The 24,357-nt window shown below is 42.5% G+C and overlaps 1 protein-coding gene across 1 annotated transcript in view; it reads right to left on the reverse strand.

Annotated features, from left to right (window-relative positions):
- The window catches only part of ADCY8 (adenylate cyclase 8), a 226,090-nt gene that overhangs the window by 88,909 nt on the left and 112,824 nt on the right, over positions 1-24,357 (reverse strand). The window contains exons 6-7 of the mRNA XM_035011958.1: positions 20,901-21,059; positions 14,542-14,812 (exon numbers count right to left, since the gene is read on the reverse strand). Coding sequence (XP_034867849.1) covers positions 14,542-14,812; positions 20,901-21,059 — 430 coding nt within the window. The remainder of the gene's footprint in view (positions 1-14,541; positions 14,813-20,900; positions 21,060-24,357) is intronic.

The raw sequence follows: 24,357 nt of genomic DNA on the forward strand, positions 1-24,357 counted from the left end.
GGGGTGGAGTCTGCACAGCAAAGGAAACAGTCAACAAAACAAAGAGGCAACCCACAGAATGGGAGAAGATATTTGCAAAGGACACTACTGATAAAGGGCTGGTATCCAAGATCTATAAAGAACTTCTCAAACTCAACACCCAAAAAACAAATAATCAAGTCAAAAAATGGGCAGAAGACATGAACAGACACTTCTCTGAAGAAGACATACAAATGGCTAACAGACACATGAAAAAAAATTCATCATCTATGAGGAATTCTTAATCGCAGGAAACAAACTGAGGGTTGCTGGAGTGGGGGGTGGGGTGGGAGGGATGGGGTGACCGGGTGATAGACACGGGGAGGGTATGTGCTCTGGTAAGCGCTGTGAATTGTGCAAGACTGTTGAAATCTCAGATCTGTACCTCTGAAACAAATAATGCAATATATGTTAAGAAAAAAAAAAAAGAAGAAGAAGAAGGTAGCGGGAGGGGAAGAATGAAGCGGGGGAAATCGGAGGGGTGGACGAACCATGAGAGACGATGGACTCTGAAAAACAAACTGAGGGTTCTAGAGGGGAGGGGGGTGGGAGGATGGGTTAGCCTGGTGGTGGGTATTAAGGAGGGCACATTCTGCATGGAGCACAGGGTGTTATGCACAAACAATGAATCATGGAACACTATATCTAAAACTAATGATGTAATGTATGGGGATTAACATAAGAATAAAAAATAAAATAAAAAAATTCATCATCATTAGCCATCAGGGAAATTCAAATCAAAACCACACTGAGATACCACCTTACACCAGTTAGAATGGCAGAAGTTGACAACGCAAGAAACAACAAATGTTAGAGAGGTTGTGGAGAAAGGGGAACCTTCTTACACTGTTGGTGGGAATGCAAGTTGGTACAGCCACTTTGGGAAACGATGTGGAGGTGCCTCAAAAAATTAAAAATAGAGCTACCCTATGACCCAGCAATTGCACTCCTGGGTATTTATCCCAAAGACAGAAATGTAGTGAAAAGAAGGGCCATATGCACCCCAATGTTCATAGCAACAATGTCCATGGTAGCCAAACTGCAGAAAGAGCCGAGATGCCCTTCAACAGATGAATGGATAAAGAAGATGTGGTCCATATATACAATGGAATATTACTCAGCCATCAGAAAGGATGAATACCCAACTTTTACATCAACATGGAGGGGACTGGAGGAGATTATGCTAAGTGAAAGAAGTCAAGCAGAGAAAGTCAATTATCGTATGATTTCACTTATTTGTGGAACATAAGGAATAGCATGGAGGACATTAGGAGAAGGAAGGGAAAAATGAAGGGGGGGAATCGGAGGGAGAGATGAACCATGAGAGACTATGGACTCTGAGAAACAAACTGAGGGTTTTAGAGGGGAGGGGGCTGGGGGGATGGGTTAGCCCGGTGATGGGTATTAAGGAGGGCATGTACTGCATGGAGTACTGGGTGTGATATGAAAACAACAAATCATGGAACACTCCATCAAAAACTAATGATGTATTGTATGGTGACTAACATAACATAAAAAAAAAAATTAGACATCACCTTCTCCAGGAAGCCTGCTTGAGCCTGCACTTATTCTCAGAAGAGCAGTTACTGTGATGTATGGGGGTTGCCTAACTGTGTGTTTGTCTGTTCCTCTAGGCTATGATCCCTTTGAGGATCAGGCACTGTGTTATATCCATAACTGAATCTCGAGCATCTGGAATATTTGGTAGGTTCTTACTAAGTACGTGTGGAGTGAATGCATGCACGTATGAGTGGCGATAAGACTATAGAGCACTAATAAGGGCATTGTTTCCAAACTCTTGCTATCAAAAGTCCTTTTTTTTTTTTCCTATTCTCTCCCAAGTGGACTCCGATTGGGAAAGATTCTGTTTAGCAAACTGTATTCATTAAATAAAACCTAGTTTCTTTTTCTACCATTCAATCAAATGCCTAGTATTTGATCAGCAGGAAGTAAAAGGCATTAGCACACAACTGAATATAATTCCAGCCAAGAGCCAGAGCCTTGAAAGGCAGCCTTATGATGCTTGTCAACATGAGGTTTCAACCAGGTTTTTGGAATCCAGAGAATGCACCACCCCCTTACTACCTCCCAGTGCTGGCCACTGAGGCACCAGAGGTCACAGATGACAAAGACCAAAGCCTGGATTCAGGTCAGCTTGAGTGTTTGCCACAAGACAGCCTGAAGTGGAGGTTGAAGTCATCATTGTGAGTGCCTCTGGGAGATGGACATGGCAGCCTTGAGATTTAGCTGTAGGCGGTTGTGATCGGGAACCCACAGTGTGGGCCAGCTTGTTGCTGATCTGGGAAAGACCCAGAGAAAATGCCAAGTCCGGCAGGCTCAGTGCCTTCCTCTCTTGTGCTGAGATGCTTTATCTTTTCCCAAGACCCTCCTTGCTTCCAGGCTCAGACTGGAGTCTGCACTTAGAAGCAGGTAAGGCTGAGGCTTCCTCAGCCAACTCCTGCTTCACCCCTGCATTGCCTCCCTGGCAGCATCTCCCTGTGCCTGCCCTGGAGGTCTCTGCAGTTCTACATCAAACTTGCCACTTGCACGGTTTGAGTTGTGCAAAAGGCGGAGGTTTCTGCCTCACTCAGTTCCAAACCCACTTCCCAGGTCCTACAAATGTAAGAAGAAATGGCCAGGAACAAACCCTAAGCCTGAATAAGAGCACCCAGCGGCACACATTAGAGCTATTTTTTTCTCTGTTTATTAAAACTCCAATCACCCCCAGAATAGAAAGCTCCTACCTTTTTAAAAAAGAAAGGTATTTTTTTTTTTTCCCTAAGCTCACTTCTTAGGAAAGCTTTGAGGTGATCTAATCCAGGATGATTTGCATTCAGTGCTTCGGGGGTAACGTTTGTTGTGTTTGAAAGAGATACAAGTTTTTCCCCCTCCAATCTAGGGATAGGGGAGCAGGGATTTCCTTGGAATGTGGTACATACTGTTTTCCTGGTAAGGAGGCTCTAAGTGGCATTTGGGTAAGTACTGAGTTGGGGGACCCTTGGGAAATTATCCCTGTGGGGCTTCCTGGAACCCACTGCTAACATTTCCTCCTTCTTATAGGAATGTTAGTGTTAGCAAACTGGACCATCCTCCATAAACGAGGTTATGGAGTGTTAGTCAGGACTGTTAACAACTTTCTTCATCTATACTAAAAGAAAATGAAGAATCACATTCGGATTACATGCCCAACAGTACTTTGGTTAGGGATACCACTTACTTCTCTTTTATGTTCTGGGTATTTATGTCACCATAATCTGTCTTCCAAACAAAGCCAAATAATGGCCAATGAGATCTTCTTGCAGGAGAGGTCTATGTGGTATCGCTATGGGAAGAGGTTTCAGTAATTTTCATAATCTCCTAGCTTCTGCTCCAAGAAATGAAATAACAAGGGGGCAGAACTCTGTTTGCTGAAATAATAGTCCAGAAGTTTCCAGCCAGCCTGTGCTGGATTCCAGCAACCGTGTGTAACTTGGTTCCCAAACTTCAATCATGAGCACTCAGACACGAGTCTGGGGCCCAGACTATCTGGACAATCATTGTTTTCCAGCTTTCAGCTGAACTGAAAGTTTGCAAATATTGGCTGGATGGTACATTTGATGAGGAATCAAAGTTGTATGAAATTCTTTCATTGGCCTTTGTCACTCTGTGTCCTGAAATTTATGACTAAGAGAATAAAACAGTGATGTGGGAGGTACCCTACTTCTGGTAGATCCCACAAGAAGAATTTTCTAGAATTTGCTACTTATATGAAGCCCGCAGCCTCGCTCTTGAACTTTCAACTAATATTGATAAGCCAGATCATTAAGACAGTTTCTTCATTTGGGGGTTTAGGTCTCAGACATGCTAAGCTCTCTTCCCAGTGTGCTTTGTCTGACATTTAATGCTTTGCTCCTTGCCTCAGTTCATCCTATCGGAGGCTCATGGTCTTGGAGACTCACTGGTTTTGGTTCTCTTTGGATGAGGTGTGGGCAAATGGTCAGCTGTGGCCAAACTTCCAGGCCAACCACAGAACTCTCAGGATAAGGGGGCTCAGAGCCCACAGAGGGAATCACCAACATCCCAGATTTTGTCCCCAAGCTCTGGCTCAAGACCGCAGAACCAGGTTAACCCAGGACAAGTGGTGCCTGACATGGATTCTGTCCTGCCTGGGATTGTTTGGCTCTGTTCAGCCAATCCTCTATTAAGCTAATTCAGGATTTCTTACTCTGATAATATCCTTTGAGTTTCTCAGAAAGATGCTCATCTTGGGATGGGAATGTGATTGTGCTTGAGTCACTAAACACTTGGGCCATTTTTAATCAAAAAGAGTCGCTAAACTGTAGAACTGGCTGAAACAGAACTCAGCACAACCATTCAGATGTAGCCACTTTGAAGGATTTGAGGCAAGCTGCCAATCAAAGTTTTAGCTTTTAAAATATCACATCCGTTGTGATGTGCGGATTACATATGTAAACCCCAGCACTGACCTCATCTCAGGGTCAAGCTGGAATGAGTAAAAGGGATGGGGCAAGCCCAGGGAGGGAGGCAGGATTCCTGCTCAGGACATGACTCATGAGTTGGAGAGACTCTGACACATGAATGGTTTGTGTATAGGGCTACAGGGCAGGCGTGGATCAAAGGACTTGTAGTGCTCTAGTAACTGGACCAAAATGTCAACTAGGTTGCAGCGGGAGAGGTAACCACTACGCACTGACCAAATAACCTTTGGGGTTAACAAAATGGATACTTTCAGCTCAGGAAATGAATCAAAAAACATATGAGGACCTAAGTTATTTGGTTTCGTGTGTGTGTGTGTGTGTGTGTGTGAACATATGTATATTTTCAGAAATGTCAATGCCACAGGGGAAAATGAAAGCATGTGTGGGGCGGGGCACGTTTGTGGGTGGAGTGTGTATGTGTGTGTTCTTAGAAATTTGAAGAGAATTGAAATATAAGCATTACCAAAACGTTTTATCTTTTGTAAGGTTCTGAAGTAACTCTTTTTATGTAGGAATAAGAAATAAGTGGAGCACTGGGTGTTATACGCAAACAATGAATCATGGAACACTACATCAAAAACTAATGACGTAATGTATGGTGATTAACATAACATAATAATAAAAAAATGGTTCAGAAAAACCTATAATTATATGCCTACGTGTAAAACAAGAAGGATAAAGCAAATCAGCAAAATGTGAGCAACTGGAGAATCTGGGTGAAGGGCATAAAAGAGTTCTTTGTCTTATCCTTGAAGCTTTTTGTAAGCTTGAAATTATTTAAAATAAAAGTTACCAATAAAAATAGAAAAAAAAGAAAGAAGTATTATAAATGTGAGTTGCTGATAAATGACTCCTGTTCGGTGTTTTAAAAAGTCTCTCTGTCTGAGGTTTTTTTTCCAGGCTCCTTTCTGCAATTTGTTAATTTAATCTGGTTATTGATGTTTTCCTTAATTTGGTTCCAGTGGAGCTACAATAACTGACCTTCAAGAGCCCAACCTCTCTTACTTCTCATCAGGTATGGTAGGACAGAACCCAGAAAAGAAGCTACTCAGGTCATGTTTTGTCTTTGGGACACTGTGTCTTCTACTTCCTCTTACATGTTGGGGCCTTGGGATGTGAGTAAACCTTTCACAAAGTTGCATCAATACCCAAGAAAGTATAAGGCCAGGCAATACCTTTTTGACCCAAGTGAAGTAAAAATAAGTACATGCATGAATAACCAAGATGAGGCTGTTGAGACCACCGGAAATGTCAAGTGTTTGCTCTGGGCTGGAATAAAATCACGCGAGAGTTCTAGCCCTCGCCTCCCTGTGCAGAGCCACATGCTACCGCACCACTTTAAAAAGTGGGCGTGCACACTCATTCAGGCCAAATGCAATTTTGTGTGGAAATAAAAACCTTCATACATGTGCCTTGCACTGGGTCAAAATAATAAAAAGTATCCTTGGTGGCGAAAAGAGGAAAAAATCTGATGTAGCTCAATGAAGAAATTTTACATTGAAGAATCTTATCCCAGTCATTGGTCAAATTAGCGCCAAGGTTAATAAAACTGAGATCCCAGTTCAAAGATATAAAGGAGTCAGGGGAAAAAAATCCAGATTTTTGTTCTTTCTTTCGCTACCTATCTTCAAATATTTAAAATACCATACATCACGGTTGAAAGCACTGCATGTTAAGAGAGGGCGCAGAGCCTTCCTCCTGAGGGAAAGTGTTTTTGTATATAATGTATTTTTTCACTTTGGGGGGCTTCTTTTTGTATAACTTCAATAAAGATTGTAAGCAAAAATAAAATAAAATAAAATAAAATATCATACATTTTCTCTTATTTAAGATACCATGCGTTCATTGGTTCTAGTTCCTCAGGCCACAGTTTTGTGACTCCCCGAACAATGAGTCAATCCCTAGTGAAAGTCAAGTCCAGCCAGTTGGTTTAGAAAAGTTTTAGCCAGGTATTGACCATCGGGGAAGCATAGGCCGTGTGTTGTACACTTGCTAACTAATGCACGTTTGCAGGCCTGCGATCCCGCATGGGCCACAAGCTCACCTCTACCTTTCTCTCTCCCACCTTTGGCTAGCTCTGGAACTTCACAGAAAAGAAGGATGATTAGTCAAAGTTAATGGATCAAATTGCCTACTTAATCCACTCAACACTCCCCGAAGGCTTCAAATCCACTTGCTTGTCTGAAGAGAGTGAAAAACCAGACCCCTCTAATGACTCTCCCTGGCTCAACCCAGAGGCTATCTTCCGAGTCAGGGCTAAGGAGAGCCTGGGGAGATTTGTTGTCAGAAAAAACCACGTTACAGGAAGAGTGTAGACGCACTGCAGGGAAATGGACAAAGCCCTCCATTTTCTCTGCCCAAAAAGCCTGCAGATGTCCCATCCAGGGAACATCAAGACTTAATCTGATGTTAAATAGTTAAAAATAAATTGCGGATGGAGAAAAATCCGCCTGTGATTTCCTGCATACAAGATTGAATGTGGACAATTAGATATTTGGCAACTTATCACAGAAGCAGCAAGGTCTGAGAACACACCTTCTTTTCCTTTAAAACTAATACCCAGTATTTCAGGCATCTTTAGGAGTGGGAATTTCAGGTCAGAGTTCTTGGGGGGTTGGGGGAGAAGCAGGTGTTTCTTCTTGAGCAGCAGATGGTGGCCTTGTCATCCCTCTCCTCCTGGGATCTTGCGCTCTCACCCTTGGCCTACCTCCTACTTGTCTGTGGATCTCAGCTTTACAGTCACTTCTTTGGGAAGATCTTCCCCAATTACCGTGGTTCAATTTTCTGTCCTTTACTAACGCTTTCCTGCTATAAGGATAGCAAGTTCACACTGAGCTGCTGACCTGGTGGTGATCCCAGGGACAATGAGGTCTTTGACAACTTGGACCTCCTTTCTCATCTCTCTCCCCAGCCCCCAGCACAGTGCCTGGCACCTGGCCTTTACTCAATGAGCAGCCAAGGAATGGATGACTGAATGAGCGAACAAATGAACACCTTGATGGGGAGTGACTTGCTATCATCAGGTGGATGACAGAGCTAAAATGAGCTTGAATTTAGAGAGTTCTTCTTGTGGGCACTGGTTGACACAAAAAAGCCACCCACCACTTTGCCCCCTGCCCTTTAGGGGCAGAAACCCAAGTGAAGACACCAAACCCAGGGATCAATACTACTCAACAGAACACAATGATCATGTTGAAAGCAGGATGCTGAAAGAAGGCAAAGTGTGATGATGTTTGTGATGTCTGGGTGTTTAGCTCATATAATCAAAACTCAACTATCCGGAGTGCTGAGAGAGAGGGTAGATTGCATTGTCTAGTTAGGTAAGATTGTACCTCAAATACCTTTTTAGTGTTTTGCTTTAACTTATTGCTGAGCTTGATATTGATGTTTTAAGACAGTTCACTGGATGATAATTATGCTAAACTGCCATCCTATACTAGGACAACTGTAAACAATAGGTGGCCCCATTGCTTCCTGGTGAATTATGTGTTTCCTGGGCTTTGGAGGGTGGGATTCTGAAGTGTGGGTAACTCCCTGGTACAGCCACGTACTCCCAGCATGCGTCTGTGGCTGAGAAATGGAATGGGCCAATGTCAGTGCTGAAAGGAGGTGACTGCCCAAGGCCTTAAGGTCGTAAGTGGAGCGATCAGGGCTCCAACTTGGTTCTCTGGAGTTTCCATTCAGGCCCTTCACACTCTCATTTGGACAAATTTTAGGTCCTGCAGAGATCTGTCCCAGGATCATGAGACTCACAATCTACAGGACTAACCAGTTTAGTATGAGGAAACTGTGACCCTCAGCATCAGGACAACATGAGGGTTTTGATCAGTAGGACAATCAAATGAGAATTCTTTCTTTTCTCCCTATGGACAAAGAGAGCAAGATCTAAGAAAAGTCTGGGATTGATGAAGACATATAACCCACTAAGGTTTTTTGTCCTGCTTCCAGCCGAGCCAGCTTCACTCTCTCCACATCTCCTTGTCTCCTGGGCTCAACATTCTCCAATGAAAGTGGTACTACATCAAATGGTGTGTTGTCATTTTATCACGAGGTAGACGTGGCAGGCTGCCCAGCTTAGCCTTTGCCATGCAAACAGCAATCACATCAGGACACTCACGGGATGAGATGCTACCTAGTACATCAGGACAAGCTGCGGGAATATCTGGTCATTTCCTGGAGCTTTCACAGAAAATTCCTAAATATCAGTGGCTACCCATCTTTAGTGGGTGAACACACACACACACACACACACACACTTTTGAGACTGACTGACTGACCTGGAAACAAAGTAGAAGGTAGACACCCAGCATCTACCTTCAGGTCACAAAAGGGAGGCAGTGTGGCCTGAAATCAAACATAACTGGGTTCTAATTGCAGCCCTGCTATTTACTGGTTACATGTCCTTTAGGCTATTAATTAATCTCTATGAATCACAATTTCCTCATTTGTAAAACAGGCACATCACACTTATCCTGTAAGGTTGGTACAGAAATTAAATGGAAAAGATAGGAACAATATTCCCAACATGGCACCTGACCCCAGACTCTAGCTCTCTCTTAGCATTAGCGATGCTGTGGTTATTTAGCTATACCCTCAGCAATGAAGTGCATTCACGTTCTGTTTTGTTGTGTGGAATACACAAGTTCTACCTATGTTTTCAATCTTCACAGGGCTGGCATTATTTTCATGGTAACAATGATGACTAAAGTCAGTCTACAGTGTAGAAATGACTAATACATAGAATGAAGTGGCAAATGTGTATTTTTCTCAAGGTGATTCTTCTAAGAAGCCTGGAGGAGTAATAGCAAAATGTCTGGATTGGGATGCCATGTTGAACGTGAAAGGGATGGATGGGACAGGGCTGAGGATTTCAAAGTATTTGAGGACAGAACCCAGGCACTGAGAGGGTCTTGCTTCTGAAAGAGCAGCTGCACCTCCCCTGGCCTATTGTTTGTCATAAAAATCAAGTTAAAATTATTAATGACCTCACACAATACTTTTTACTGCAACATGAAAGCTTCACCCTTTGGTATCCTCTTGTAAATGGTAAGTCTAAGATGCAGTCTGTCTGAGGATAAGTCCATTGTTGCCCCCAGAATCTATTCTCCACAAGGCAGCCGAAGTGATCTCTTAAAAATCTAAATCTGGGGCGCCTGGGTGGCTCAGATGGTTAAGCGTCTGCCTTCGGCTCAGGTCATGATCCCAGGGTCCTGGGATAGAGCCCCACATCGGGCTCCCGGCTCGGCGGGGAGCCTGCTTCTCCCTCTGACCCTTGCCCCTCTCATGCTGTTTCTCTCTCGCTCTCTAAAAAATAAATAAAATCTTTAAAAAAAAAAATCTAAATCTGATCATGTCACTGCCCTGCTTAAAAACTTTCTATCATTTCCCTTAGAATAAAATCTAAAACCAGCAGGCTTGTAACACTGAGCTCCTGTCTCCTTTAACTTCATCTCATACCCCTTTCTTCTCTGCTTATGATGTTCTAGCTTCCTTTTTGTTCTTTTTCTTTTCTTTCTAAAGATTTTTATTTATTTATTGAGAGAGATAATGATAGAGAGAGAGCATGAGAAGGGAGAGTCAGAGGGAGAAGCAGACTCCCTGCTGAGCAGGGAGCCTGATGTGGGACTCGATCCCGGGACTCCAGGATCATGACCTGAGCCGAAGGCAGTCGCTTAAACAACTGAGCCACCCAGGCGCCCTGTTCTTTTTCTAACACACCAAAATTTTCCTACCTCACGGTCTTTGCACTACTGTTTTCTCTGTCTGCAAAGCTCTTCTCCTGGTTATTTGCATCTACAGTCCTCTCAGCATTCAAACACAATCTTCAGAGGCCTGTATAATTCTTCTGCAGTAATTCTATCCACCTCCTATTCATATATCTCTACTTCTTTTGTAGCACTTATATGTTTTAGTTCATTGTCTGCATTCCCCATTCCCTTAAAAGGCAAACTTCCAGAAGACAGGGTCCAAGTCTCTCTGCTCACTACTGGATCCCCAGGATCTAGAATACAGAGTGCCTATTAAATAACTAAATGAATAAGAGTTCAAGGTCACAAACAGATTTTTAGATACAGCATGCAACCAGCAGGGAAATGTGATCTTTAACACAAAGATCATTTTCTTAAGTTTTCACTTCACATCTCAAGTTTTGTCTTTATTCTGAGAGATCCAATGACCATGTTGATGACTCACCCAATAATCTCACCTTGAAGTTTCTGGACATCCTCCCCTAAATGTCAACATTTTAATTTTTGGTCCACTTCAAAGACCTACTTCTGCTATTACAATCTCAACCTTCAATAGTCCATCAGGGATTTAAGCTTCTTGCCTTCCAGTTTTCTTACTTTCATTCCACCCATAGGCTCAGAGCATAGGAAGCCTCACTGGTAACTGAGTCTTGGGTTCAGGAAGGCAAGACACCAAATCAATGAGCAGAACACCTGCCCATGTCAAGAGTTAGGGATACAAAGCAGAAATGCTCAGTGTGTCCAAACACAGCCTGGATACCAGAACCCAGAGAGCTGAACCAGCAAGTTTAACCCAAATGGATACAGATATATGGGCAGGGAAGATGCAGGACATCAAAATCAAGAGATTATCTTCAGGCATAGACAGGGACTGGAAGATTCAGATAAGGGGCCGGAGAGAATGCTTAGTGACTTCTCTTGCTCTTCCAAACCGCCGATAGACTCCTGAAATGGGTGTTGGGACAGGGAGAGGGATTGCATTGGGGTTCTTCTTCGAAACCTAGAACTCTCTCTTATCAACTGACAATCTGGCTTCCGACTTCATCACCTCATCAAATCTGCTTCCTGCCAGTGATATTTTTCAATCTAATTCCAGTTGGTAGTTTTTAGTCTTCATCTTACTGGGCCTCCTGGTTATAGTTGACATGGTTGATTTCCCCTTCATTCTCAGAATGCTCTGTTCTCTAGGCTTCCATGATACCACATTCCCTAATTCTCTCCTGATCACTCTGACTGCTTCCTGTCTATTTCCATCATGGGATCCTTACTCTCGCATCTGGTGCCTTCCAGTATCTGCCCTGTGTCTTCTTATTGTTTTATGTTACATATTCCCTACTGTGATCTGTGCCATTCTCATGCCTTCAACAAGCATGCAAATCCTGATGACTGCCAGATTCGTCTCTTGCACTGTTCTTTCATACCAGAGCTTCAGAAGTGTGTGTCCAATATCTTTCCCTGATCCATCCCAGGCACCTCAAGCTCCTCATGTCCCAAACTGACTTCCTAATGTTTCCCTCCCAGTCTCCTTTCATTCCAGTAGTGCTTATTTTAGAGGGCAGTTCTACCGTTGACCCAGTCACTCAAACAAGAAATCTGGACGTCAAACTTGACGAGGTTCTTCTCCCTTGCCATCTGTTGCTATCATTTCATTCATTCATTCACTCACTCATTCATTCATTCATTCAACAAACTGTAATCAAGCCCTTCTATTTACCAGGTAGTGTTCTAATTGCAGGCTAAACAGTGGGTAAGTGAAATACATAATTCCTGTCTTCACGATGCATATAAACCACTGTCTGACTTTACCTCTAGAGTGTCTCTTTCCTCTGTCTCCCCTTATCTTTTATTCCTAGCAGTACTTGGCATATAATAGATTTATCTTTATCAAATGAATGAATGAATACATGAGAATGTAACTATCTGAACATCTGCTGTCTACATAACACAGATTAGGGTTCAGCATACTGATATCATTAACACGATTTCTAAGCACATGTTATGAATTAATAGACTCTAAAACATCTGGCCAATTTAGTTGGAAACCACCCCACCCCCCAGTGAAGCATTAGTATGTTTTATTTGTGTTATGCAAACACTCAGATGGTCTGGACTGTCTGTGGAACTAACTGGGTGTCTGGCAGAGCGTGGGCTTAGCCAGATCACTCCTGATTTCTTCCAGGTGCACGTCCTATCTCTGAATCACACACATGACTCACTGACTTCTAGAGCTAAGCCTAAGTACAAACTCTGAGAGCTTGTGGGCATTTCCATCAATTCAGTCATTTCCACTTGGTTATTTATGAATATCAATACACATTCACTGGCTTGTAGGTCTGATGGCATTAAAATGAATTGAGATTATGCATGCTGAACATGGCGCAGATGGGTGGTATCCAGGTAAAACTCAGGCATCACAAGAAATGGTTAAACACCGAGATTAATAGTCTTTGATAATGATATGTCATCCCAACTATTTCATGACACCAGAAAATATCTTTAGGAAATCAGCAAAGAAAATATTTCCACTCGCCCTATACAATTTTGCCAGATGGCTCAATCATGAAATAAAACCAAGCATCTCCACCTCTCTCTTCTTGGTTCTAAACTATTAGTGGCAAGGTTGGGTACAACTGAGGTGAGAACAATTAGGAATTTTCCCAATTTCTACAATGACCTTAAATAGGAAATTTTTCAAATGGAAAGACCAAAAAGGAAAAACAGAAACACTAAAACAAAGAGAGAATTTTATGCAGTTACTGAGGTACCCAGGGTGAGGCACGCATCTCCTCTCAATAATCGGCATTCAGGCTCAAGCTAACAACAGGCAGAGGGAGCCGGGAGGACACTGTCAGTTGGCCATGCATCCACTGCAGCAAATGTACAAGACTGTTATTTTATGTAACATCAAACTGTACCATGCATACCAATCCAAGGATGGAAAAAAGTAGACACTGAAATCAGTGATGACTTGTGTGGACATATAATCTGGGGGCAAATTAAACACTCACAAAAGACAAGTGAAGACCTAACGGTAAAACTCTTACAAGGCATGTGGGCTTAGCTGGACCTACATCCTTCCCCATTGGAATCTGATTCATGGATTGTTCCATAGCTTCTTCACAAAGAACTGGAAAGAAACAGGTTAACCTGGTTTGGGGCACCCCACATCCATCTTTCAAGTGCAGAATAAAGAGGGAAGGCTTTCACCATTTTAACCTGCTCCATTTTTAAATGACTTTAAGCAGATAGATTTTCTTATCTGCAAGTTAATGAGAAAAGTTCAGGTCCACGGATGAGGACAATTACCCATTTATGTCCTCATAAAGCTACAACACTCTTCACACTGCTTTCAGCTTTTGCTTGGCTCAGGAGCCTGTCGGAAACTGATTCTAAGTCTTATATACTGACTTCTGTTTGTTTCTTTAAAAAGGTATGTTGGAGTTACACCATGAATTTACATGAATTCGACTATCTGTACTTGGCCTAAAGGATTAAAAGTAAACTCCTAGGAGAGCAGGTGATTTTGCCCGTGCTCTGGACAAGCACGCTGGGGACAAGAGCATCTCTGAATCCCTCTGGTTCTCTCCCTGATCAGCCTCACTTCTCCAGTATATCTCGGAGTCGGAGCATCTCATTGGATTCAGAGTGATTCTGGGATTTGGAAAAAATAATTTTTTAAAATAATTTGATTATTGGTGATTTATATCTATGTACTGACTCTGTAGCCCTATCCCTCATTTAAGATGCAAATTCACACTAAATAGGAATAGAACTATGTGGGTGGCTTTGAAATTGCAGGCTCCTCCTAAAGCGCTCATACTCACCCTTGGCCTCACTCGGTGCTGCTTTTATATTCCCAGATCAACAGTGCCCTCCTGATTTTAAATTTCAGAGGGCAACTCAGAACTCCTGGCCTGCCAGCTCCCTAAGAAATGACATTCTCATGGACTTCTATCTTCTACTTTTGTTGCTAGTTTAGTCATGTCAGGTTCTCCAACATGAGTAATTTTGCGGGCGGGGGGAGGGAGGGGATTATAATCCACCTTCACATGATGTTTATTTTCAGCTAGATCAAAAAAAAGAGAGAGGGTGTTGGGAACCCTCTGATATTTCTGGTATTTCCTGAAATTGCATACATAGGTTAAATCTGTCCTGAGGAGAGATGTTTAATCATTTGCAATTATGGTGCTCTGCAGAGAAAAGGTTAAAGATGAATCGGTTTTCTCTGAGGAGTCTGGGCTGGGGGTGCACTCGAGCATGCATTCTTGGCTAACCAGAAGAAGGAAGCCAGGACTTACGTTCTGTTTCCCCACTATGTTATCAAAGGGTAGTTCGGGGCTCCAGGATCCTTCTGTGAATGTCGCCCCACTGTTTCTCCCGTCTGAGGAGCTCACGGATTCCTTGACAATGTCTTCAGGCAACGACAGCAGACTCTCCTCAGGCTGCTTAATCAAATAGGTCTCTATATTATGCTTCCTCAAGAATTCGTTTCTCTCTTTACCATGACCCTCTTCTACGTTATAGTCACCGTTGAGGCAGTCCAGCGTGGCTTTGGAAATGTGAATCCTCCTGTGGGCACAAAGCATAGGTCATTATACACTCCCAAGGTGGCCTGCAAAAACCATTGCTGTTTGCCGTCCTGTGCAAAGCCAACATCAGGGCTACACACGGGTACCGTGAAGACATATTTTCAAGGACAATACGCGCTCCCCTGAAAAAGCAGAAAAAATAAAAGAAAACAGAAGTACAGATATAAATCAGTGAGCAGCGTATTGCTGACTTCACCCCAAGGGACATTGCAGCCTCATAAATTCCAGCCTTGCTGAGCCATATCTAAACACCTCTTTTGACTTTTCCTATGACTGTCAGCCTGATCCCAGCAACCTTCAAGAATCAGTGATTTTTTTGGTATTGTTGACTGTATTGGAAAAACAAGTTCCATAAATGTTTCTGAACCCAAAAGTAATTATTGTCCAAATCACCATGCAACCACAGCAGTTCCCTTAGTGTCTTGGGACTTTTCTTTTCTCCTCATTTTAATTTTCATATATTTGTGCCTGGATTCTTCAACTTGTCTATAATCTTCTTAAAAATAAAGGCAGGTCTTAGGAGTTCACAGGGCTGCATGGCGGGTCCTTTAGGAAAACTACTCTAAGATGCAATTTCTTCTAGAAGGTGTATATGGCAAGGAGCAGGGAACAGAGAAGTGAACACAGGTAGGCAGGTGGCTGGCTAGGCTCACTCACAAGGTAAGTGCTCATTCCTGCATCACCACTGCATCACAGCTCATGATCCAAATTGTTGTTTTTATATTTGTTTTAGCAAAACAACAGATGACATCAAGAGCCTTAAGGATCAGACCTGAATTGTGGAAACTTCACATGGTAAATCCTTTGGGGAAGAATTTTTCTGTTCTCTTAACTGTCTAATTCAATCAGATTACTTATTGTGTTGTATTGTGGTCTGGGTAGATTAGTATCGTGATGATGAGCATGGACTGTTTGGCCAGATTGCCTGGATTGAAATCCTAGCGTTACCACTTGCTAGCTGAGAGATCTTGGGCAAACTACTTAAACTTTCAGTAAGTCTGTTTTCTTACGTTAAATATGGGAAAATAAAAGTACCCATCTCCTAAGGTCATTGTATTCCAAAGCTGATTTGTGTAAAGACAGTGTGCACGGTACACTGAACATACTATAAAAGCACATGCTTAAATTATTAGCAATATTCTCAAAAATGCCACTGTGATAATACTGTTGTCTATTCCATGCCTCCACAAGGCTTACAGGATACAACCTAAGCTCTGAAGAAGGCTTCTGAGCCCCGCTTTTCTGGGCTCTACCACTTTAAAACTCATTCTCTGGGGGCGCCTGGGTGGCTCAGTTGTTAAGCGTCTGCCTTCGGCTCAGGTCATGATCCCAGGGTCCTGGGATCGAGCCCCGCATCGGGCTCCTGCTTGGCGGGAAGCCTGCTTCTCCCTCTCCCACTCCCCCTGCTTGTGTTCCTTCTCTCACTATGTCTCGCTCTGTCAAATAAATAAATAAAATCTTAAAAAAAAAAGAAAATATAAAACTTAAAAAAAATAAAACTCATTCCCTGACACTGCTCCCCTCCTGTACCCTATGCTTTCTCCAGCTAATCAAGTAATTGGCATTTCTTTAAAGCCAAGGTACCATTTCATGCCTATTAAACTCAGAACAAGCCATGCTCTTTGCCTGGAATGCTCACCCCATGTTTTCTACAGGACAATTTCTTACTCCCCAGTTCAGCTCAAAAGTCATCTTCCTTGGGCTGACTTTACCGCTCTTCTGAATGAATGAATGGATGAATAAGGGAGATGCTTAGTATTTTGCTTGGCTTTTGCAATTGTAGAAAAAATATATCCAAAGAAGGAAACAATAAAATTTTTTAAAAAGGAGCATTTCCAAATGAATTGTACTTTTAGTACTATCTCTACTTCCCCATTACCCTTTTTACCCATCCTGCTAAGCTCCTGCTTACGGAGAATAACTCACTGCAAAGGACACAGAAAGAAACAGAAACTAAAAAAAAAGGAATTCCTGATCATTTAAGATACATTCTCCATGTTTTCCAAACAAGTATGATCATACATAGTCATCAATTTCAAAAGCAAGACAAGATATTAAAAATAAAAGCATGTGATTGAGCTTTCTTGAGAAATGTGAGAACTGTGTGTAAGTGCAAATTATTCTCATGATGAATTTTGTTAATACCTGGGAACTCAATCATGTTAACCTAGAGAAATAGAAAAGTCATTGACCTTCTATGAAATGGATGCGCCAGTCTTCTTTCTTAGATCAAGTCCAGAGCTAGGGTCTAGAAAACTGTCTTTTTCTCCCAGGCAAAACAAAACTCTTGGAAGGGTTTTGTTAAGTCCGATGGTTGATTTTAAATAAGTTAAGTATCAACCTCATCTGATATTTTATATGGATTCTACATTTTATTATTCTGCTGTCAGTGCTCAGGCAGACTAATATTTACATATACTAAATCAATACTATGTTTTCCACGGTGGAAGACATCCTCACTTTCATTTATTGCTGATTGTTCTGCTGAAGTTCTAATCAATATACACTTAAATGTTTTGATAGAAACTGGGCTTCAGATATTCATTTTCATCCTTGCTAGTGCCTTGAGCTTCGGAGTGAGGCATTTGCAGATGACAGTGTGGTAATTACATTTCCCCCTAAAGAAATGAATCCAGCCTCAGACAATATTCTCATATATGGAATTTTGGGTCAACATTTTCTGGTAATTTCAAATGCCAGCATATAATAATAACAGTTATGATAGTAAATAAGATGTAACAGTTGGGTGACACTTATTTTGCATAAATGTTATTTTGTAGCCAAAGGTATTACTAGATGCTTGGCTCTGTGGATCATCTCATATAATTTCCATTCTTCCCAGCCACTTTCGGGGACAGGCATTTCTTCACCTCCTTTTGCAGATGGTGAGATTGGCCCGGAGATAATGAGTAAGTAACTGGCCTGAGGTTCTATCAGTGGAAGATGACGGTGCAGGATTGAGACAAGGACTTGCATTTTCAGAGTCTTTTCAAGACCCTACACTGTATCATATGGCCGCCATGACAGCCGTGACCACAGTGAATATGTCCTGAGCACAGGACAAGGGACTTTATATGCATTATATCATTTAACAGAAGCTCAGGAACAGTGGTCCACAAAGTGTGGTACCAAGGCCAGCAGCATCAATATCACCTGTGACCTTGTTAGGAAGGCCTATTCTTAGATCTCTCCAGACATATGGATCAGAAACCCCAAGGGTGGGGCCCAGCTACCTATGGGTTAACAAGCCCTCAGGTGATTCAGATGCATGCCAAAATTTGAGAATCCCTGCTTGTTTGGGAACACATGGCCGGTGTCCATGGCAGAGAAAGGATTTTCATCCAATTCTGCATGACCTCAGGGTCAGGGTACTAACCACTATGCCATGGAGTTGTACACCTCTCTCTTCTTCTATTCTATGCATCGTGCTAGCCTCTGGGGATACAGTGGAGGCCCGGACAGTCACAATAAGAAGACAGTCATGAGCAAGTTAGATACATTAGAGAGTATAGTGATTTAGCAGTGATGCATAGTGAGGCACTTACAAGCTGTTTTTATGTGACATCTTTAATATCTTTGAGCCTCAGTTTCCTTATGAACACAAGAAACCTAAGACTGGTACACCTGCTTTCAGTACTCTTTGCTTTACTGCGCTTTGCAGATATTTCATCTTTTGCCAGTTGAAGGTCTGGGGCAACCCTGCATTGAGCAAATTTATCAGCGTCATTTCTCCAACAGCATCTCCTCACATCGGTTCTCTGTGTCACATTTCGATAATTCTCACGATATTTCAACCAGTTTCATTATTACTGGATTTGTGATGCTGATCTGTGATCAGTAATTAGGACTTGCTGAAAGCTCAGATGATGGTTGACATTTTTTAGTGCACATTGTTTCTTAAAACATAATGGTACTGCACACTTAAGAGACTACAGTAGAGTGTAAACATAGCTGTGATAGGCTCTAGAAAACCAAAATATTCATTTGACTCGTTTTATTGCAATTTGCACTTTATTGTGGAGGGTCTGGAACTGAACCTACAATATCTCTAAGGTATGTCTGTATTTACTATGTGGAGTGTCATAAGATCAAACGATGTAACATATTGATGGTGGTTAGCTGACTTGTGAGTGCGTGGTAGGTACTCAATACATGTTTGGAATTGGGGGCTAATTCTCACTGAAAGGAAAAGTAAGCTGAGTTTATTCCTATATGTCTTGATGGACAGGAAAAGGAAGTAGACATTTAAAAAGCAAATAAAACCCAACAATTTCAAACCATGGAGGATTTGGAGACACGTCTTGGTTTTACTACATTTCTGGAAATGGGCAACATCCTACGCCTCAGCAGACCTGCATAATGTACAGAAGACTAAGTACTATCTTATTGGAAGCCAAGTTCTTGAGATCGAAAGCATTCTCAGCCCAACTTTACGGTGAAGAAACCAGGCAGGAAGATTCAGCAACTTGCCCCAGCCTCTATAACTGGTAAGTAGTAAATCCACCATTCAAATACATCATCAGATTTAAACTCAGTCACTCCTGTGTTTCTTGGTGTGACTGAGAACATTAGTTCAACTGGCCTCCAGAAGACCAAAAATTATGTCACACACCCACAAAGCTGTGTTCTGAGGTTTGCAAAGGGAATTTACCAAGCATACGGCAACTCTTCATGCAGCTACGCTTTTAAGACATATACATAGATGGGATTAGCTGTCTGGTTTGTTTGAATCCAGCAGGTAGTTATTGTAGGAAAATCCCAGAGAATGTAAGGATTTGAGAAACCCAGTGGTGACATGTTAGGCTTATCTTAGTTCCAAGCCTGCATGGCAAGGAGTGGTGACCATTAAAGACAGTGAGGGCTCCCTTAAAAGGGTGGACGGACATCACTGCATGGTTTACAAAGCGCTTCACACCCACTGCCCGACATAGCCTCAGACAAAATCTGTGAGGTGGACTGTGCCCATTTGGCAGATGAGAAAACAAACCCTCATGGAGAAGGGACATAAAATCACAAGGTACCATATCAGTATTATCATCTCTCTTTTTATAGTGAGACTCAGAGAAGTTAAGTATTGGCCTCAGATCATGCAGACATAGCAACTAAAGCCAAGTCTGTGCTAAAATCACATGCCAGGTGCTATGTGTGTTTTACATGACTTGCTAAGGTAACAGAGCTTAGTACGGGGCAGAGTGGAAATCCTAGTTTCTCTGATATCACCTCCTACAGTTTATTTCCCATGATACTGTATTACCTGATATTAAATATAATTAACAAGGAATGATGGCAGACACCAGAGAACTCTGACTCCAAAGGTAGGGTTGGGGATGAGGCGTAGGGAAAGGAGTATGTGTACACGTTCTGTCTATCTAAGCTTTCTGTCTGCCTCTTGGTCTATCTATCTATCATCTATCTGTCTATCATCTATCATCTATCATCTAATATTTATCATCTGTTAGAGAGAAGTATGTGCAAGAACTCAGTACAACTTACTGGTTCACATATATCCAAAATCTTATTAGGCCCAATCTGCATAAGCAGAATCTCACTACTACTTTTCAGGGTTCAGTGAACCCTTCCAGGCCACTAGTACCACTGGGGATTCTATACCCACTGGTCTTGCCAGCCAAATTCAGAGAGCTGAGTTTTCAAGGTAGGTAAGGTCATATAGAAGGTCAGGAGGTCTTACCCCTGACTGCCCATGAGAATTGCTTTAAGAAGTCATAGACTCTGCACAGATTCTGCTTTATATGTACTGACATGGGTCTGGACACCAGTGGTTTTAAAATGTTCCTCTGTTGATTCGAATGGGAGTCAAGTCTGGAAACCAATGTTTTGCAGGGCTGGGTCTTGAACACCTGCCTGCCATCCCACCATCTTCACTGCCTGTGATGAATTTCACTAGACTTTTGAGGCCAATATTTGTATGACATTTTAATGTCCTGTCTCCTCCTAAACACTGCTTCTTATAGATCAATACCTCTGAATTCTGCACAAAGGAAACCAACTGTCACAAAGTGAGCAAAACGACGAGGGTTAAACAAGAAGACGGCTTTGCTTTGACTTACCCAGGGATTCCTCCAGACTCGAGTTTGTTTGCAATGTCCACATCCCAGGACCAGACATCAAACTGCCACTTCCGCAGGCCCAACACCCCACACAGCACTGAGCCCGAGTGGATTCCAATCCGCATGTCCACATCATGCTTCGTCCTTGACCTCACATACCTGTTGACATAGGTGAAATGGAGACACATGCATAAGGCCAGAGTGGATACTCCTGGCTTTGGTGGCAGCCCAGTTCTTCCCAACTCCATAAGTTCAACTCCTGCCTGTTCATATGCCACCTATTCCATGAAGCCTTCTTAGATTTTTTCTGGTAACAGGAAGGAATTTCTTGCTCCCCTGAGCTCCCCTACCCTTCTACCTGAAATTTTAAGTGTCCTTATCACCCTTCTCCCCAAACCTGCTCATGCTATACAACCTGTCTCAGAGAATGGCATCAACATCTTTCTATGTCCGCTAGTGCATAAACCTGGGATTGACTATAGATTCTGCCCTCCATGGCATACTCCATTTCCAAGACAAGTATTTTCATTTTCATTCTGTTTCCTTCTCTCTCCATCAACACTCCAGTTCAGCAGGTTTCAGTCTGGGGGCCCTGCTCCAGGCTGAACTTCTTCCAGCCCATGTTCTGCCAGGCTATCACAAACACAAATGTGACCTCGTCACTCCATCACTCCCTCATTGAAGACTCTTTGCTGACCTCCTACCCCGAGAGCAGTGGACTCCAGAGCAGAGTGCTCGCGTCCCAGGGCTGAGCAGGTTCGTCCATGGCATGTAGGAAGAAAATGTTAAAACCTCCATTTATAGCTCTTTAAAAATCTTTACCCAAATTTGATATATGGGTTGCCCTCATTGACTTCACAGGGTCCATGCCAGATTGTAAGCATGGAGGAAGCTTCTTGAAGAAAGAAAGGACTTCTACTGTTGGAATGTTTCTGCAGGCACCCACATCCCTTCTTCACTTTCAGAGCAGTTCAAACAATTTTAGTTTGAGTTAAATGATGTTGTTTTCATAAAGAAATTCAAATGGCAGAACATAATACAGTCAACCCTTGAAATCATGCGTGGAGATTCAAGCCTTGTCAATAGTTGGGCTTAAAAACATGACCCCTCTCCCCCAGGCTTTATTTGAAAGAATAAATGAATGAATGATTCCATGTACAAAATGCAAATCTCTGTCTTCACTGTTCCTCACAAGTGGTAAGATAATACAAAGTTATTTAAATAAGAAAGCAAAATTGCAGTGGGTTGAAAATATAGAAATATTGAAATAAATCAGATACTAGGAAGGCAGTCATGGGAGAATGTCTGTGGCTAAAGAAAGAATTCTTGTCCCTGGTGAAGATTCTAGTTTCTGGGCCAATGTTTTAACTTTTATGTTAAAATTATATAGTACCCTTCATCCACTAATGAAGCAAATAGTAGAAGCCATGTGGAAATTTTTTTTTTTTTTAATCACCATTCCTCTTCTATTCAATGTGGAAAATTTTAACAAGGCAAGAGGAGAAATAGCATCCAGCAGCTGAGAGGAACATTTCAGCTCTGACACAGTCACCCAGTGAATGTGTGTGGGGCAGGTCGCTGGGAGAGGTCATCTCTGTTGTCAGCTGGCTGGGTCAAGTACTACAATACCAAGCACGTGGCAAGGTTGCACTCTCCTGTATATTTCATGTTGTCTTGGCCAATAAAATGTGAACAAAGTGACATGTATGATTTGCTTCTGGGCAGAAGCTTTAAGAGCCTGAAAAATCACACACTCTCTCTCTCTTTCTCCCCCTTCCTTCTGTGTCAATTGTCACTCAAGGACACTTGGGAGAGAGTTTGAAATTGGGGTTCTTGAATGAGGACGATGTCTAGTGGTACCTTGCCACTCCCCCCAAACCTATCATAGGGTTGGGACAGGAAATATGAGTGAAAAATAACTCTTTTCTGTTTTTTTTTATTATTATTATTCATGAGAGTCAGAGAGAGAGAGAGAGAGAGAGGCAGAGGCAGAGGCAGAGGGAGAAGCAGGCTCCCCGCCTAGCAGGGAGCCTGATGTGGGACTCTATCCCAGGACCCTGGGATCATGACCTGAGCCAAAGGCAGACGCTTAACCATCTGAGCCACCCAGGCGCCCCACTCTTTTCTGTTTTAAGCCACTGAGATTTGGGACGATGTTTGTTACTTCAGCATAACCAGGACCATGCTGACTGGTACAATCATCAGTCCCAATCTACCTTCTTCCCATTACCCCTACAGTGTAGGGCTTAATATGGACTCTAGTGCCAGACTACCCGAGTGTACATCTTGCTCTGCCCCTTCCTAGCTCTATGACCTTCAGCAAATTACTTAACTTCCATCTATAAAATGCAAATAATAATAGCACTGTCAGGATTAAGTGAACAGATGAACGGAGAGTTGAGAAAGCGTCTGGCACAGGCGAAGGATGACTTGGTTGCTCATCACATCTGAAGGAACTGCAGCCGAGAAGTAAAAGGAAGTAAAAGCTTGTGGTCACATAGCTGGCAAGCAGGATTCTAGGACCAAACTGGGATTGTGTGTCTTTACCCCTCACCCTCTTTGTAACATAGGTACTGTCTATGGCATGGGATCTTGGGCAAATAGCTTGGTCTGACCCTGAGTTTCAAGAGCTGTAAAATAAAGCTCTCGCAGATTGCCTCACTCATGGAGCCTTTGTGAGTCCCAAAGGAGGTAATGGATGTTAAGATGCTTTGCCAACTAATTGTGAGAGACTATTGAATAGCACACTGTGCTCATGCCATGAGGTAATTAACACGGTACAGGGAATGCACTGGAACCTCTTAATGAAAAGGCATTTAGATTTTTTATTTTCTTCTGCAAAACAAAAATCATAGTAAGACAAAATTTCCTTATTGCACTGTTTTTTTTTCCTTCTTTCTGTTATGTCTGGGATTTGACTTAAATGAAAGATAGGAATAAACAGTGTAAAAGTAATGAATAATTTACAGGTATTGATCCTCCTTGGAAAGGCGACCCGATGGTTGTACAGAACTGCAAACACACACCATGCGTTTCAAGATCAGCTCTGGAGGGGAGGACCTGTGAGCATCCTTGAAGCTAAAATGAAGGAATTCTGCTCTGCGTTACAAGTCTTGTTCACTTCTTCCAAGGCAGAGCCCTAGGGATGCTTTGCTGTGCCTCATCAGCCACAAATAAAGAGAATATGACTAGAGATCACTTGCATTCTACATATGTGTACTCTCTCTTTCCTCTCCACAAACTCTGAGCCTCTGGAGGACAGGGGTACTTACTATCTTTTATTTCCACATGCCCAGACCGTAGCACAACGCTGAGCGCGTAGGTACAGTCAGCGCTCAAAAGTATTTACTGAATTAATGGACAAAGCTCAAAGGCTTTCTTGCTCTATGGCCTCATGTTGTCCCAGGACGCTTCTAAGAGTCCCAGGAAACCACAGAGGTGTCTTTGAACCTGCTGC

This window comes from Mirounga leonina, unplaced genomic scaffold, assembly GCF_011800145.1.
Source record: "Mirounga leonina isolate KUSES-001 unplaced genomic scaffold, KU_Mleo_1.0 Mir_165, whole genome shotgun sequence".
NCBI lineage: Eukaryota > Metazoa > Chordata > Mammalia > Carnivora > Phocidae > Mirounga > Mirounga leonina.